General features: G+C 38.0%; 1 protein-coding gene across 3 annotated transcripts in view; it reads left to right on the top strand.

The window, feature by feature from the left end:
- SRBD1 (S1 RNA binding domain 1) overlaps nt 1-12,902 on the top strand; it is a 228,083-nt gene extending 215,181 nt beyond the window's left edge. For all 3 annotated transcript variants that reach the window (XM_043468470.1, XM_043468468.1, XM_043468471.1), the window contains exons 20-21: nt 8,584-8,768; nt 12,003-12,902. In XM_043468470.1, coding sequence (XP_043324405.1) covers nt 8,584-8,768; nt 12,003-12,292 — 475 coding nt within the window. In that variant the 3' untranslated portion in view covers nt 12,293-12,902. The remainder of the gene's footprint in view (nt 1-8,583; nt 8,769-12,002) is intronic.
- Nucleotides 12,903-18,110: the final 5,208 nt, after the last annotated feature.

The following is an 18,110-nucleotide window of genomic DNA, read 5'->3' as shown; positions in this document are numbered from 1 at the left end:
CGAGCCTGTATGTTTTTTAAAATACTGTTTTTTAATTTGCCCCCCTCTCAAATATTCACAGGCACTAATCCACGTTATAGCTTTACAGACAGTAAATTAAATTATATGAATTCTGAACACAGTGCTTTTGAGCTGTAGAGAGTCTGCAGCCTTTGAAACCACTAACTTAATTTTGTACAACTCTTATTCAGTAACTCAAAAAGAGCCAAACTTTTTCCTTTTGAATTTGGTTTAAAAAATAATAATAAATTACTCCCAGGCAGTGGTACTATGTGCCAGATTTTATCTGGGGCCTAAATCTTCTGTCTACATTGAAAATCTCCCAGAGTTAAGCAGTAAGCAGTGCTAATGAAGATGTGGTATATAACAAATTTTACCTTAGCTATAGCCTTGTGGTCTCTGCTGTGTGACTTTAGGCTGGTCACTTAATCTATGTGAGTTTAAATTTCTTTATCTGCAAATCTGTATCCACAGTAAATTTATGAGAGAATTAAATGAAGTCATCTTTACTGAGCACTTTCAAAGTATTTGTCTGCATGTAAAATCCTACCTCTAAAATAGCAGATATAAGTGGAAGATGATTAATTCTGATATACTGTCATTACTTAAATTAGACTAAGCTCTTTCGGGGCAAAGGCTCTGTTATCATGTTTCATAGAGTCTTCTTCCACAGTAAATAAATATTTATTGAGAAAAACTGAATGATTTTCTAAATTATTTTTAATTCACTTCAGCGTTTTGTCACATGCCTTTGAAGAGCCTTGATTTAAACAAATCTTTATCATTTGAAGATGTTAGGTGTGTGTATGAGTGTGTTTAAAACAACACAGACTCAATGGAAAGAGGATGATCAAACTGAGCAATTGGGTTGTTGGGGTTTTTTCTGTGTTTTTTTTTTTTTTTTTTTTTTGATGGGGGATTATTGTTTTAACAAGTGTAAGAAAACTGATTTTCCTTTGTCACTTATAAATTTATTTCTAAGACAGGATTTTAGAAATCTTTAGAGCAGTAATCATAACATTTTCAATATATGATGCCTTTCCATTTTTATATTTTCATGTGCATTTGGATGTATGTATATATACATTGGGTTTTTTTAAATTATAGCTTTAATTGTATCATAATCACACAGTATATCATCCTGTGGTTCTGAAATAGGAAAACCTACATAAAAATCAGTGCTGCTTATTCTTTGTGGTATTGATTACTATTTCTCTGATCTTAGGTATTTTGTAACTGCATGTCTTCTTCAGCTATTTCTAAAGAGATCATTCTAATCTTAGATTTTAGAAGCTGTCTGTATAAGCACACTTTAACTGTTTTCTTTTTTTAACAAAATTCATTCCTTTTACTAAACTTCTAAAATAAAATAAAACCGTTTTCTAAGGATATATTCTCCCACAATTAATGCAGCGTGCATCAAGTATCCAGCCTCTATGCATGTGTAACAGACCTTTGAAAAAGGAGGAAACATTTACTAAGTTTTTCAGAAGTTAGAAGCAGGTTAACAGTCTGATGCGTATAAACCAAGTCTTTTGGAAGACAGACTGCCTTACTTAATCGGTGGTAGTTTCTTTTTGGTTCTTGTTTTTTTCTGCTGCTCATAGATCCAAGAGTGTGTTTAGATGCAGGAAGTACTCCAAAGACACTCTAAATGGTACCAAGCAATGACACTAAAAGTGCCCCCCTGCTACCCAAAAAGTTTTCAGAAATACCTTGGTTACCCTTTCTGAAAGGGTTACATTTTTTCAAAAGTTTATCTGCAGTGTGTAAGTTTTCAAAAGCTGTTACATTCTAATGAAAAATTACTTGCTGTAACTTTCTGTGGTTGATGATGCGCTAACAAAAGCCATTTGAGTATTACCTTCACTAGATACCTGCTAGCTTATGAGCCCAATAGGTTGTTCCGTGGGCTTCTCTGTAAATGCCCTCTACTTGAATTTACCATTCCTTGTGGATTTTACATCAGTGAAGATTTTGAAGGATTCTGGCCCAGTTCAGTTTCTTGGTTTAATAGAGGTTAGAAATTTGAAAAGATTCTTTGATGATGATTAAAGTGCAGTTCACACTGCCACCCCTTTGATTTGAGTGCTGAAACAGCAGATGTGGTAAAGCCACACTGCTCTAGGCCAAACTGAAGTGTGCTGCTCCATGCTCACCTCGGTGAGTTCAGCTCCCATAGGTAGCGTCAAGGAGGAGTGGATTTCCCTCCTTTGCAGTGTTGGAATTTACATTGTCTTTAATATAAAGCAATACATTTTAAATGCTTAGAATCTGTGGATTTCAGTATAACAAACTGAACTTTTCATTTGTGTCCTACCACTTGCTCAATAATCACAATCACAGGTAAGAAGGCCAGGTTACCTCTTTTGTTTTAAATTGTTGAATGTCTGTCTACCTGTATTACAGATGATGCTCTCTGCTTTATCTGTAACTACTTTTTCTAAAATGACTGTGCTCTTGCATTTATTGGTTTACTGATATGATTACTTTAAGACTGAGTAAAACCAATGGATAAAAATAAACAAGTTATGAAAGTCTCTTTTAAAAGTATCCAGCGTGGATGGACAACTAGGAGTACTTTGCCCTTGTAGCATGGTTCTTTGTGGAGCCTTAAATCTTGTGTGTGTAGCCCACAAAGCACATGTTAATATTAAGTTGTTTTTAAAGTGATGGAGTTGCATCACCATGATTTTTCTGTGCTCTGTGGGATATCATGTTGCTTTAATGTAATGAGTCCTGGGCTCCTAAATTTCTTTCTCCATGCTGGAAATGATTACATAAAACTGAATGGCTATATCTGAAGTCTAATGAATCTTGAGAATTTCTTATTCTTCAAGAAAAACATTACAGACTTTTCTTATTCTTTGAGGAGGAGAACTTGCATTTGTAACAAGTTTCTGTTGAAGATATCAGCGATTTTATGTTTTATATAGCATTCTGTTTGAAAAACAAGCAGCCTCTCTCGGCTGCAAGGTCTGTGTTTTAACTTTGTGCAGATGTGTGCTAAAAGAACATGATGTGCTTATTTGTTGCATTTATGCTACTTTCTTACTTTAAGTAAGATGGATGAAATTACATATTAAATAGAAACAGCAGCTCAGACAGCAGTCCTTAGCAAACTGAAAAAGCCTTTCAGAGACAGTGAAGAAAATGAGACTATGATTTTAATAACCCATGGACTTTTGAGAGAACTGCCTACTTAAATACATTTATATAATAATTTCTCTGTTGGATTCGTCAATGTTAACTCTCTAATGTTTAAAACTAATCTGTCATTAAATCGTGTTGGTGAAATGTTACCAAAGTATTGTTTTATATCTTAACCAAATATAACACTTTAATTTTGACATAACTGCAGTTATAAACAGACATACACTGATGTGTCTAGCATGAAACTCCAGTTAGTGAAAATAGCTATGTGGCTTTGGGCAGGTTATTTAACTTCCCTAAAGCTCAGTTTTCCCTTTCTGTATGATGTGATACCTACCTTTTAGGATTATTGTCAAGATTAAATGAGAACATCTATCAAGCACTATTTTTTCAGAACACATTCACTCACATTCTAGTTCTAAGCTTCATAAAGTACATTGTTTTTATATGATACTTCTGAGCCAGAAAGTACTTTGTGTTGAGTATTTCTTATTTCTAAAATGAAGCTGTATGTTGGATATTATTTATCACACTTGATTCTAGAGTAAAAATTTAGAATAATGTAGAATAAGTTATTCTTAGTGTAAAGAACACATGTTTATTAAGTGGCTACTGAGCAAAAAACATTGTTTCCTATGGTTTACAATTGAATATTTTTGAAATTAAAGAGAGGTCAAACTCAATGCTATTCCCCATTCATTTTATAGCCTCCCTTTTGTTAATTTCCATTTTCTGCAACCCTGTTGTAACTTTAAGAAAGTTTTCAAAATAAAAAAGCATCTGACTGTGTTGCATAGACATTTAAAAATAGGGTTGATCAATACTGAAGCATTAGCTTGGAGTACAATTTGGTGCTTTTTTATTGATTTTAATTACCAGTGCCCTCAGGCTTGTGTGTGTGAGGATGAAAATGATATATGAAATATGCACCCAGGTTAAACAGACCAATATTCTTTGTGCATCTGCAGCCACTATAAACAGAATCCTTTATATGGAAATGACTTTAGTATCAGTTAGTTACATGCACACGCACACAAAACCTGAGTCTCCAAGTGGCCTCCTGAGTGAGTGTTTTTGCTATTGAGGCCAAGATATGTGCAATACTTTGGGAAGTTTCTTTTAGTTACTTTATAAAATGCTGTTCAAGTTTATTATGAATCTTCAACCCACAAATACACTTTTTTGACCTTTTATTGGTTGGTTGTAAGCCAGAATCTTAGGGATTTGAAAGATGTTCTGCTGCATAGCCAGTTGCAGACCAATCAAACAAGAGGGTAAATACCAGGGAAGTCTGCACAGCAGGGCCGGTATTATTTGGGAAGTTGTGCAAGGAAGTTGGCTGCGGGCAGAGGTTGCCATGTGTCATCTGCCCCGTCAGTCAGAGCTATAGCAGCTGTTGCCTGTCACCAGGACTGTTATGTGCCACTAACAGATACCTGTCAGCACTAAAGATACCACTGCCTGTCCATGGGCCCAGGAAGCCATGGACACACAGACATAAAGTGTGTAACTCACTGGCCCCCAGCTGGGATGGAAGCTCATTTAAAAAAGAAAAAGGAGCCCAAGCACTAACTCCTTAGTCTTTTATGAGACCCTTAACCAAAATATATTAAAGAAAATAGGTTGGATTTTCATCAGTCTGTTTTTGACTAAAATTACAACTTTGGAAATGTAGGAGGATTACACATTTGAACTCAAAGAGATACCTTGATTAAATGAGAGATGAGAGAGTCTCTCCACTAGATAACAGACTATCACTACCAGATTATCACTAAAGAGGCCTTCCCTAGTTGAACACAACAGTGGGGGCGTGGAAAGACTGGCAATAACAATCATTCCTTTTGTGATCATGCAGTAACCTAGCAAATAAGATACTTCCCAATTCTAATCATAGACAAGCGTCCAACAGTTTCTTTTTCCCCTGCCTGTATTCCAGAGACATCCTTAGAGGAAAGGATTTGGGGACATTAGGATCACTATCTATCTGATTACAGTGTTGACATATTTAAAGAGCCATTAATCATAGGAAATGGAACTTAACGATGTAGAAAAGTACACAGCCAAGGAATATCAAGAAAGTAAGCTATAGCCTAATATTCAGATGAAATTGAAGGGAAATTCATCTTTAACCCTTTGTTTTTTTCTTGATTAACTCAGAGAGGCAGCTAAACAAACATGGGGAATGGTAAACATAGCAAAGGGAAATTGAGAAAGGCAAATAGTCTCCTAAATATTACAGGTATGTAATATATAAAGTATATAAAGTAATATTCACCTTCGGTTCAGTTCAGTTGCTCAGTCATGTCGGACTCTTTGCAACCACATGAACTACAGCATGCCAGGTAGTCCTCCCTGTCCATCACCAACTCCCGGAGTTTACTCAAACTCAGGTCCATCGAGTCGGCGATGCCATCCAGCCATCTCATCCTCTGTCATCCGCTTCTCCTCCTGCCCCCAATCCCTCCCAGCATCAGGGTCTTTTCCAGTAAGTTAGCTCTTCACATGAGGTGGCCAAAGTACTGGAGTTTCAGCTTCAGCATCAGTCCTTCCATTGAACACCCAGGACTGACTCCTTTAGGATGGACTGGTTGGATCTCCTTGCAGTCCAAGGGACTCTCAAGAGTCTTCTCCAATACCACAGTCTAAAAGCATCAATTTTTCGGTGCTCAGCTTTCTTCGCAGTCCAACTCTCACATCCATACATGACCACTGGAAAAATCATAGCCTTGACCAGACAGACCTTTGTTGGCAAAGTAATATCTCTGCTTTTTAATATGCTACCATATTAATATGCTATCTAGGTTAGTCATAACTTTCCTTCCAAGGAGTAAGCATCTTTTAGTTTCATGGCAATCACCATCTGCAGTGATTTTGGAGCCCAAAAAAATAAAGTCTGACACTGTTTCTGCTGTTTCCCTGTGTATTTCCCATGAAGTGATGGGACCAGATGCCATGATCTTAAGTTTTCTGAATGCTGAGCTTTAAGCCAACTTTTTCACTCTCCTCTTTCACTTTCATCAAGAGGCTTTTTAGTTCCTCTTCACTTTCTTCCATAAGGTTGGTGTCATCTGCATATCTGAAGTTATTGATATCTCTCCCGGCAATCTTGATTCCAGCTTGTGCTTCATCCAGCCCAGCGTTTCTCATGATGTACTCTGCATATAAGTTAAATAATCAGGGTGACAATATGCAGCCTTGACATATTCCTTTTCCTATTTGGAACCAGTCTGTTGTTCCATGTCCAGTTCTAACTGTTGCTTCCTGACCTGCATGCAGATTTCTCAAGAGACAGGTCAGGTGGTCTGGTATTCCTGTCTCTTGAAGAATTTTCCACAAAGTTTGTTGTGATCCACACAGTCAAAGGCTTTGGCATAGTCAATAAAGCAGAAATAGATGTTTTTCTGGAACTCTGTTGGTTTTTTGATGATCCAGCAGATGTTGGCAATTTGATCTCTGGTTCTTCTGCCTTTTCTAAATCCAGCTTGAACATCTGGAAGTTCACAGTTCACGTATTGCTGAAACCTGGCTTGGAGAATTTTGAGCATTACTTTACTAGCATGTGAGATGAGTGCAATTGTGTGGTAGTTTGAGCATTCTTTGGCATTGCCTTTCTTTGGGATTGGAAATGAAAACTGACCTTTTCCAGTCCTGTGGCCACTGCTGAGTTTTCCAAATTTGCTGGCATATTGAGTGCAGCACTTTCACAGCATCATCTTTTAGGATTTGAAATAGCTCAACTGGAGTTCCATCACTTCCAGTAGCTTTGTTCATAGTGATGCTTTCTAAGGCCTACTTAACTTCACATTCCAGGATGTCTGGCTCTAGGTGAGTGATCACACCATCATGATTATCTGGGCCATGAAGATCTTTTTTGTACAGTTCTTCTGTGTATTCTTGCCACCTCTTCTTAATATCTTCTGCTTCTGTTAGGTCCATACCATTTCTGTCCTTTACTGAATCCATGTTTACATGAAATGTTCCCTTGGTATCTCTAATTTTCTTGAAGAGATCTCTAGTCTTTCCCATTCTGTTGCTTTCCTCTATTTCTTTGCATTGATCACTGAGGAAGGCTTTCTTATCTCTCCTTGCTATTCTTTGCAACTCTGCATTCAAATGGGAATATCTTTCCTTTTCTCCTTTGCTTTTCGCTTCTCTTCTTTGCATAGCTATTTGTAAGGCCTCCTCAGACAACCGTTTTGCCTTTTTGCATTTCTTTTCCATGGGAATGGTCTTGATCCCTGTCTCCTGTACAATGTCACGAACCTCCGTCCATAGTTCATCAGGCACTCTGTCTATCAGATCTAGTCCCTTAAATCTATTTCTCACTTCTACTGTATAGTCATAAGGGATTTGATTTAGGTCATACCTGAATGGTCTAGTGGTTTTTCCTACTTTCTTCAATTTAAGTCTGAATTTGGCAATAAGGAGTTCATGATCTGAGCCACAGTCAGCTCCTGATCTTGTTTTTGCTGACTGTATAGAGCTTCTCCATCTTTGGCTGCAAAGAATATAATCAGTCTGATTTCAGTGTTGACCGTCTGGTGATGTCCATGTGTAGAGTCTTCTCTTGTGTTGTTGGAAGAGGGTGTTTGCCATGACCAGTGCATTCTCTTGGCAAAACTCTATTAGCCTTTGCCCTGCTTCATTCCGTACTCCAAGGCCAAATTTGCCTGTTACTCCAGGTGTTTCTTGACTTCCTACTTTTGCATTCCAGTCCCCTATAATGAAAAGGACATCTTTTTTTATTCACCTTAAGATTATGTAATTGAGGTCTTCCTTGGAGAGCTTCCATTTGGGGAGGAAGTCACTTTTTGATAATCCTCTCATCCTTTTTCTCTTGACTTCTGAATCCTTAATATACTTGATACGATTTAGTCCAGTGAGGCATAACCTTTGATGGAATTGGAGAATTCTTAGGTTGAGCATATGCTTGCACAGGTTACACTGTCATCATGGGTACACAGAAGTAAAAAACAGAGAAATGGCATATGGATAAAGTGATTTTTTTTGTCAAAAGCTGGCAATCCTTATTGGGTATTTTGCTGGATTTTGATAGCAGCAATTCATTGTTTGCCTAATAGCTAACTTAAATGCAAAGAAAAGTTTCTAACTGAAATTTGGAGAAACATGAAGCAAATATAGGTATCTTATTTAGAAAATATATCTGGCACTAAAGTCTAATGAACATTGCACTGTAAAACGTTTCTGATGCTGATTCTGAGCAGGAGCTTCTTTGGAAAGTAACTCAAAAACCTTTTTTCTCCCAAGACAGATCATCTTTATGGCATGGGGCACATGGTAGATTTTCAGTAAAGACCAGTTGATTGATGAATGGATCTGAGATGAATAGGAGTGATCTATATAAGGAGACTGGAAAATAAGTAATATTATTAATATGTGGTGGGGGTTCTTGTTTTTCTTCCTCTGCAGGTTTTTGTCATTCGTTGGAGGGACACTATATGAGATTGGAAAGCCAGAAATGCAGCAAAAAATAGATTCATTCCTTGAAAAAGAAGGAATAGAGAAAACTGCAGAAAGATTGCAAACAACAGTCCACACCTTACAGGTCATCGTAGATGGTCTTAGCCAGCCCGAGAGCTTTGACTTTCGAACAGGTAAACAATGAATGTGAATATCTTTCACTTGTGTAGCTCACAGTGATCCTACACCACAGGATCCTCCGTTCTGCCTTTCTCTCCATGAGAAAACTAGAGCGCAGTGACCTTCCTTCAAAGTCATTGAAGCTAGTAAGTATCCAGAGCCGAAGTTGAGGCCAGGTCTCCAGACTCCTCCTCCCAGGCTTATTTCCCATCACACTAGGCTAAACACATCATGCATGTGCTGCCATGTTCATGGAGACACACATTTTTCATAAACCTTTTGTAACTGTTTTTACCTCGTAAGAGTCGGAAGTCCAAGGTAAAGCATTCAGTTCACAAGTTAAAGTGAATCTTCTTTCTAAGATACAGCCTTCCAAGTTCCTGGATTCTATGTTAGTGAACACTGAAGAAAAAAGATACTATCTCACTGTTGATTTTCCTTCTAATTAAAAGTCTCATGGCTTTCAGCACAGGTAGATGGTGAAGGAAGTTTAAGAGCCATAGTTGTTGAGAGCAATGACCCGGTGAGAAGGAATTAAGGTATCAAATGACCTACTTCCCAAGGAAATTTGACTAGGAAGCTCTGAGATTCAAATGAATCTGTGCTTGTCTCACATCATCTTTATGATACCATGTTTACGGTTTGGCTCATTTCATGCTGGGTTATGCTGTGTTGAGGTGGTTTCTTTGAAAAGGTTTGGGGGAATTTGTGTTCATCTGTCAAGCTCAATGTACCATTCCCTCAATATCTGTGTAAATTTGAAATTAATTTTAAGGTTGGAGAAAAATAAAATGAAACATAGAGTAAGACCTATGCCAAAAATGTAGGAGTAGAAGCCTCCTGGGTGGTCCATCCAAAGCAAATCCCTCACCCTTTGCAGTTATTCTTAGGTGTGAATTCCATAGGTGTTGTCTAGCAGTGAGCAGTGGTTTTCAGGAAGGGTGGGAAGTGCTATCCCTAAAACCACCACACTGGAAGGTTGGCAAATACGCTCTGTTCTGGCTTTTCTTGTCCATCTTTGTTTTTTCGGTCTTGATGTTGATTGTTCCATGATCTCAGTTACACTGTAGACTCAGCACAAAGGTCAGCACTCAGATTACACAGCTGAGTTAGACAACCAACAGCTAAGTTGGTCTTTACCTGATGATGCCTCTAGTTGAGCAGAAGCATACACCTGGGCTCTAAATTGAGCTTACCAGTTTCTGCAGTATTTATCATTGTTTCAAGTGAAATGTCAAATAGATCTCTTTGGAACCGACTTTTGCCCTAGCATAAGTCACAGGTTTCTAGATGTCTGAGAACTTTTATTTTAACACTAAATACATCAGGAAGAAAAGCAGACAGTCATACGTTTAAAGGAGCAGATAGTATTTTGAATGTTTCTGCATTTATGTTACATCTCTTTTTTTTCCTCCATTTTCTCAAAATTACTTCCTTTCTTGCCTCATTCTTTATGCTCATCCTGTCTTCTGTTTTTCTGATGATATAATCAACTCTATGTTATTAACACTCTGGTCGCCAGTTAGTTTCCATAAATTGTGTTCATCAGAAGCAACCTGGTGACAGGGACTGAGCGTGCAGCCTTGGCAATCAAAGTGTTAAAGTTCGCCTGGCACATGGAGGCTTTTCTGATTTCTCAGTGGCCCGGGCTATGGTAAATAGTTCTTGACTCTGATTTCCCATGCAAACTTAAGCAGCTGATCAGAAACCCTTGGGGAATTGTAGCTGCTGGACCTCTGTAAGAAAGAGGGTCAGTTTCTGAGTATAAAAACAATACTTGTGGGGCCTCAGAGACCATCCTACCTCTGACCATGATCAACAACTTGGTTTCCCTTTGCTTTGACACAGTCCTTGCCCAGTGTAATGGCGTATTCAGTGGATTCTTTATTTTTGGAATGCACTCCTGAGCATCAGATGGAATTCTACACAATCAATTCTAGTGTTAGCATATTCCTTTTTTATGAGGAAAATGAGATTTAAGGTTTAAAGAGGGGGTTTGTTTTGTTTTAAAGGTAAAAAGTGGATTTTTTAAAAAAGAAAACCTTGATTTCAATATGGTTAGGCTGGGGGAGGGGAACCAAGAGGTGACCAGTTGTTAATACAAATGTAAAGGATAGTTTTAACAAGTAATCAGGATAAAGCCAACAGCTGTGAAGGAAAAGGAAATGGAATGGGTGGAGGGGAAAATGAGGTCTTAGTAAAAGGAGATCCAAGCATAGAATGTGTTCTTTGTTATTAGAATCAACATTCAGTAATCCTAGGAAAGGGGGCCAAGAGGAGCATGGGTAAATGGAATCCACAGATAATCCAAAAGCCCTGTTTCAGTTGTTAGTTGTAACCTTCTCCATCATAAAGCATTTGTTGTTGTTTTTGTTTTGCTTTAACTTAAGCCGCGATTCCTCAGCAGGCTTTGTGCCTGTCTTTGGTGGGGGGTAGTGTTAATGAACAGAGAAATGTATCTGTACGCGGGCACGAACGAGGGAAAGAGGGCTATAAGAACTTGAGAGAGTAGAGATCTGTGCTTCATCTTTGTTTCTTGAGTACCTGGTAGAGTGCTAATAGGAGTTAATAAATGTTTTATGAATTGAATTGAAAGAGGAGAAAGGAGATAAGGTAGTGGCCCATCAGGGTTTCTGAGCAATAGATAATCAAGAGTCCATTCTTTTTGATTGTATAAGTTTATTCAAAGTGGATAGGAATTGATCCTTGAGTTCAAATTTTGGGGGGAGAAATGAGAAAGAACATTTAAATTTCACCACATTTGACTAAACATTTATGGATGTTCTACCCACTTTAAACATTTTGAGAATTCAGTTACTTGGAGGAAAACTCCCACTCTTCTGTTAACAAGGGTCTTATTGTCTCAGTATTTGTGATTTAGCCTTGCATGTTCATTGAGCAAATGTACTTTCTCATCTCCTCTTCATAAAGAAAATAAGACGCTCTTCTGAGGCCCTTGTGTGTGGTGCTGATGTTCACAGGTTGGCAAGATAGAGTTTGAGGAGAAGATGGTGTTTGAGTAAACTTTCTTGAATTGTTTCTACTTTGCACATGCTGTTTCTCCAACTAGGATGCCTTTTCTCTGAAGGCAGGCCTATATCTTCAGCTCCTTTTATGTCTCCCCTCAATGCTTAATACCGGTCTGGGCACACAATTGATATGTATTCAATACTTACTCATTAAATCATGTTGTGTCTGACAATGCCTTATTATTTATACACACTGTCCATTTTCCCCTTTTGTTGTAGATTTCGATAAACCTGATTTCAAGAGAAGCATAGTCTGCTTGGAAGACCTGCAGGTTGGGACAGTTCTTACAGGCAAAGTCGAGAATGCCACCTTGTTTGGAATTTTTGTGGATATAGGAGTGGGGAGATCAGGGCTGATTCCCATACGAAATGTAACAGAAGCAAAACTTTCTAAGACGAAGAAGCGAAGGAGTCTTGGACTGGGCCCTGGAGAAAGAGTGGAAGTCCGAGTACTCAACATTGACATTCCCCGATCTAGGATTACCTTGGATCTCATTCGGGTGTTGTGAGTGTGTCACTGATGGCCAGACAGTGGTTTTATTCCCTCACTTCTACAGGTTGGCAAGAATAAGTCAGATGTTTGTGAGCTCTGGCTGGCAGATGAGAAAGAACTCACTTAATATCAGAAGTATTTTCCAAACATTTTCCTTATTTTTCCTTTTGAATAAATAGAGAGCTAATTGCTTGATTTCCTTTCCCCTTAGAAAAAGCAGCTCACAGACACCTTTATGTGGCTTCATGTAGTAATGATTTTCTGACCAAAATTTTATTTTTTATAACTCATCTTTGAATCCTTTTGCATTTTGTATAATAGACTGTTTCACTTCTACTTGCCAACTTGCCTTGCTGGACTTATGTGGAGTTATCTTCGTAATTTAAATCGTATAATGTTTCTTGATAATAGAGTTGGCAGTATTTAATCCTCTCTTTTTATAGACTTTTTTTTTTCCTTAAATCAGGCCTTTTGGATTCGACTTGTGATTTTTCTCTTGCCGAGCAAACCAAAATATATCAATTAAACAGATCCTGATGTGGTCATAACCATCAAGTGAATAGCTCAAATTATTTCTCAGAAGAATATATGTATTGATCTCTACAATAAAATGTTGTGGTTAGTGATTTTGTTTTTGTTGTGTTGTTCAGTGAATTATCTAAGAGTCAGTCTTGATTGAAGTAGATATGGCACATATTCATACAAATTTTGTATAAGCCAGCTGTGCCTTTGGGGAAAATGGAAGTCTCTAGAAATCCCAAGACTCAAATTCTGTTTGACTTATCACAGAAAGGCATATTCTTTCATAAGCATAAATATTGAACTCCAAATGGGGATAGAAATGGCCCCCTCCTATAGATTGAATGTATCAGGTGTGAAAGGACGAAAAAACAAGTAGATAAAGCCAGTGACTCAAAAAAAAGCCAGTGACTCTTAACTCGCTCTTTTTTTGTTTTTCCCCAGTGGAGATGGTAAATATTAGCAGGATCATAGAGGGTAAAAATGATTTACACAGAGCCCACACTGGACTGATACCTTGTCCATTCTGGCTGCTTGATTTCCCTGAAGGAGTCATTTACATAACAGATTAAGTACCTGGTTTTTGTTTTTGTTTTTTTAATGCATAATGAGTAGATGATTACTAAAGAGGGTGACCAGTCCTGCTTGTTTACCTGGGACAGTCAATCCTGGTAAACCCTCATTGCCCTGTCATAATTTTAAATAGTGCTTCTTTTTGTTTCCAAAGTGCCCCATTTTGTATAATGAATCATCTGATCATCTTTGTAGATTCTTTACCATCTGAGCTACCAGGGAAGCCCTTAATAGTAACAGTCCCTTACAAAGTGGTAAATCACACTATGTTTATTGATAGTTCTGCATGGTTCATGTTTCTCAAAATTTGCAGCCTTCCAACTGGTTTAAGTAGACCTTTTTAATGCCGTGGGTTCCTTAAAAGTATATAATGCAATTCCTGTTTGCCTAACGATTTCACTTCCGAAATGCTTTTTGTCTCTTTCTTAGTGGTCTTCAGCTAACAGTGGCTCTTAATGTTGTAACTTCAAGTTGGCCTTCCCGCTCACTCCTCCCTGTGTTCTTCCTAGTTCATAGTTTGTAGATCATTGATGAGTGATATGCATCTGAAGAGTCTTATTCTGAAGCCTGCAATATAATTTCAAGCAAATGCTTTTTTTAAAAAAATTGAGGTATAGTTGTCATATGACATTATATTAGTTTCAAGCATACAAGATAATGATCTGATATTTGTATATATTGCAAAATGATCACAAGTAGTCTGGTTAACACCCGTCACCATACTTAGTCAAACAAATGCTTTCAGGGAAGGGGCCTTCTCCCTGGGCACTTTGAACACAGGAACCAGAGTGGTCAACAGTGTGACTCATCTCTGTTGACCTGGTAGCTAAGCCCTTGGAGACACAAGGAGGACTTGTCCTGTTCAGCCCAAACATGGTAGTGCTCTGGGAGAAGAGGGCTCTTTTCATTTATTTCATGACTCCATAATGTAGCATGATGCTTGGTGGTCAGTATATTCAACTAGTTCTAATTCCTGTTCTACCAATAATCTACAATGTGCATTTAAGCTGGTACCTTTACGTCTCTGGGCCTTCTTTTCCCAAGTTTAAAACGGGGATGATGATAATAAAGCATTCATTTTTTCAAATTGTGTTGATGGCCTCCTATGTGCCAGGCATTGTCCTAGACACTGACCATACAATTGTTATAGAAAAATAGAGCTCCAAAAATGCCTTTATGGAGCTTGAAGTTTATTGAGGAAAAAAGAATCATTAAGAATCACATAAAAATATAAAATCACAAGCATGATAAGCAATATAATAGTGATAGCATATAATAGATGAGTTGACTTTTACAGAAAAGTTAGAAAATGTTTCAGTGAGGTTTAACTGAGGTATGAAAATGACCAGAAGTTAACTGGGGCAGATGTTTTATTGACCTCAACAAGAATTGTTTCTGATAAACGGTGGAGATGAAAGCCTTACTGGAGTGGGTTTGAGAGAGCGTAGGAGGAGTTAGATTGGACATAGGGAATATAGATAATTTTTTCAGGGTTTTTTTGCTGTAAAGGAAAAATAGAAATAGAAGAGTGGATGGAAGGGGAAAATGGAGTACAGGGAGAATTGTATCTTTTTTTAAAACAGAAGAAATAATAATATATACAAATAGGAAAGGTCCAGGAAAATTTGATACAGGAGGCGAAGAGGAGAATTACTGGGATGGGATCATTGGGTGGATGAGATTGAATAGATCTCGTGCACAAGTGATTGGTCTAAGATAGGGATACAAAGAGTCTGTCCATAGCAAAGTAGAGAAGACTGAATATTGGGCACAAGTGTAGTTAGGAAGATATGATAATGGATGCTCATGGGAGATCTCTCTGTATTGCTTCTATTTTCTCATTGAAATGCAAAAGAAGACTGAGACTAAAGTTCAGAGGGGAAAGGAGTTGAAAGTTTGAGAAGAAAAGAAAAGGTACCTCGTTGTGGTTTTGATTTGCATTTCTCTGATAATGAGTGATGTTGAGCATTTTTTCATGTGTTTGTTAGCCATCTGTGTTTCAGTCAGAATGGAGGCTATCCAAAAGTCTACAAGCAATAAATGCTGGAGAGGGTGTGGAGAAAAGGGAACCCTCTTACACTGTTGGTGGGAATGCAAAATAGTACAGCCGCTATGGAGAACAGTGTGGAGATTCCTTAAAAAACTGGAAATAGAACTGCCGTATGACACAGCAATCCTGCTGCTGGGCATACACACCGAGGAAACCAGATCTGAAAGAGACACATGTACCCCAATGTTCATTGCAGCACTTTTTATAATAGCCAGGACATGGAAGCAGCTTAGATGTCCATCAGCAGACAAATGCATAAGAAAGTTGTGGTACATATACACAATGGAATATTACTCAGCCATTAAAAAGAAACATTTGAATCAGTTCTAATGAGATGGATGAAACCGGAGCCCATTATACAGAATGAAGTAAGTCAGAAAGATAAAGACCCATACAGCATACTAACACATATATATGGAATTTAGAAAGATGGTAATGATAACCCTGTATGCAAGACAGCAAGAGAGACACAGATATATAGAACAGTCTTTTGGACTCTGTGGGAGAGGGTGAGGGTGGGATGATGTGGGAGAATGGCATTGAAATATGTAAATTATCATATGTGAAACGAATCTCCAGTCCAGGTTTGATGCATGAGACAGGGTGCTCGGGGCTGGTGCACTGGGAAGACTCAGAGGGATGGGATGGGGAGGGAGGTGGGAGGGGGGTTCAGGATGGGGAACACATGTACACCTATGGCGGATTCAAGTCAATGTATGGCAAAACCAATACAATATTGTAAAGTAAAATTAATTAATTAATTTTTTTAAAAAAATGAAAAGGTAAGAAAAAAGTGAAAAACCCAGGGAAATAGAGTATGCTTTCCAAGCAGTGTTAGATGGTCTACTGGTTTAGTGATCAGTTGAATGTAGGATCAGTTAGTTTGCTTATATATTTCTTTAGCTACATCAGCTGCATGGTACTGGTCCAGGTTAGGTAGAAAGATGGATCTAATCAGGTTTGGGAGGTTGCCAAGTGAATACAATAGAAGGGCGAGAAAGTTGAAGTCATGTGAACAAAGAAATTATTGACCATGGAATTTAAGCCCAGTAAGAAGAAAAGTAAGAATATGAGGGGAAAGTGAGAAGCAGTGAGAAAGAATGGGATTGATGATGGATTATAGTTCCTGATGGAGTGTTATAGTGGAATTAATAGAGGATGTGAAGGTTGGGAAAGAGTAGTTGTGAAAAGTTGGATGTTTAACTCCAAAATTGAAGTTTTGGGGGTAGCTTTGTAACAGTGGATAGGGAATGATCATGGGAGTAAGTAACAGAGGCAGGCGAACAAGGCTAACCTCATTAGAGAAGAGGAAGGTCTTCTATATGTGGATAATGATTTTTGGAGGCTGTTGCAGTAATGCAGGTAGGAAATTATGGTGACCTGGACCAGAATGTTAGTGTTAGACAAAGTGAGAAGTGGTAGGATTCCCAATACAGTTAGAAGGTGAAGGTTGAGTCAGACAGGGTTTCCTGGGGTATTTGGATAAAATATGGGAGGCAGATAGGAACCAGAGGGATGAAAGTATTACCTACTAAGATGGGAGGGAAGTTTTAGTGAAGAAGTTCATTTTGGACAGGTTAAATTTGAGATACTCATTAGACATCTAAGTGGAGGGAACAAATAGGTAGTTGGCTATTTCAGTCTGAAGTTCAGGGGAGAAGGCTGGGATAGAGATGTGTATTTTGGTGGTCACCAGCATGTAACTAGCCATGAGACTGAATATGATCACCAATGGAATAAATAGAAATACTAGGGAGCAGAAAGAGATCCAAGGGCTGGGTTGCTGGAAATCTTAAGACACTCAGCTATAAGTTCTTTGAATGTCTCTGTAGGGGCAGGGCCTGCTAGACGTATATTCAGAATTCTCCCCTTCTTCCTTACTAAAGGAATTCTCATCTGAGGGGAGCAGTAATATGACTAATAATGTGAATGTGGCCATGTGAGGTAACTCTGGCTAGAGAGTATAGGAAAAAGCCATGGGCTGGAGTTCTAAGGCCAGAAAGAGTGAGGAGGTCAGGCTCAGCTATCATGCTTTCCTTATCCTTTGCCCTGGCCCTCCTTCCTGCCTGAAATGCACATAGAATGTAGAGGTGCTGGAGGCCAGACAGTACATCTCCAGCACTAGATAGCAACTGGTGAACAGAAAGATAGCAAGTTCCTGAATCCGCCTTGTCATTGTGGAGTTACTAAAGCAACCTTGAACTAACTGCCTACTCTGGACTTAATGCTGTTTGAGAAAAACAAAAGCTTCATACATTTATTTCAGCTGTTGGGGGGTGAACAGAAGTTTACAGCAAAATGCATTCCGTGACATAAGATTTGTGATAAGTACTCACCAAATGTTGATTGATTAGATGAATAAATAGCTAATAAGAGAGTTCAATAAAATGGTTAAATCCAGTTTTCCTTAAGCATGTGAAACAATATGATGAAATAAACAGTTCCTATATAACACCACACTATAAAATATCTAAAAATAATCTAACAATGTGCAAGATTAATATGCAGAAAAATTATAAAACTTTACTACATATTAAAGTATATTATGTCCCTGGACTAGAAGACATGATACTGTAGAAAGATCAGTCCTTCAAAAATTATCGTATCTAGATAGATAGATATATCTACTTTTGCCAAAATTCCAATCATCATTTCAGTTACCTTTGCTTTTTATATGTTTGTCTGTTTATTT

Source organism: Cervus canadensis, chromosome 5, assembly GCF_019320065.1.
Source record: "Cervus canadensis isolate Bull #8, Minnesota chromosome 5, ASM1932006v1, whole genome shotgun sequence".
NCBI classification, from domain to species: Eukaryota; Metazoa; Chordata; class Mammalia; order Artiodactyla; family Cervidae; genus Cervus; species Cervus canadensis.
This window is presented reverse-complemented; position numbering and strand designations above follow the sequence as displayed.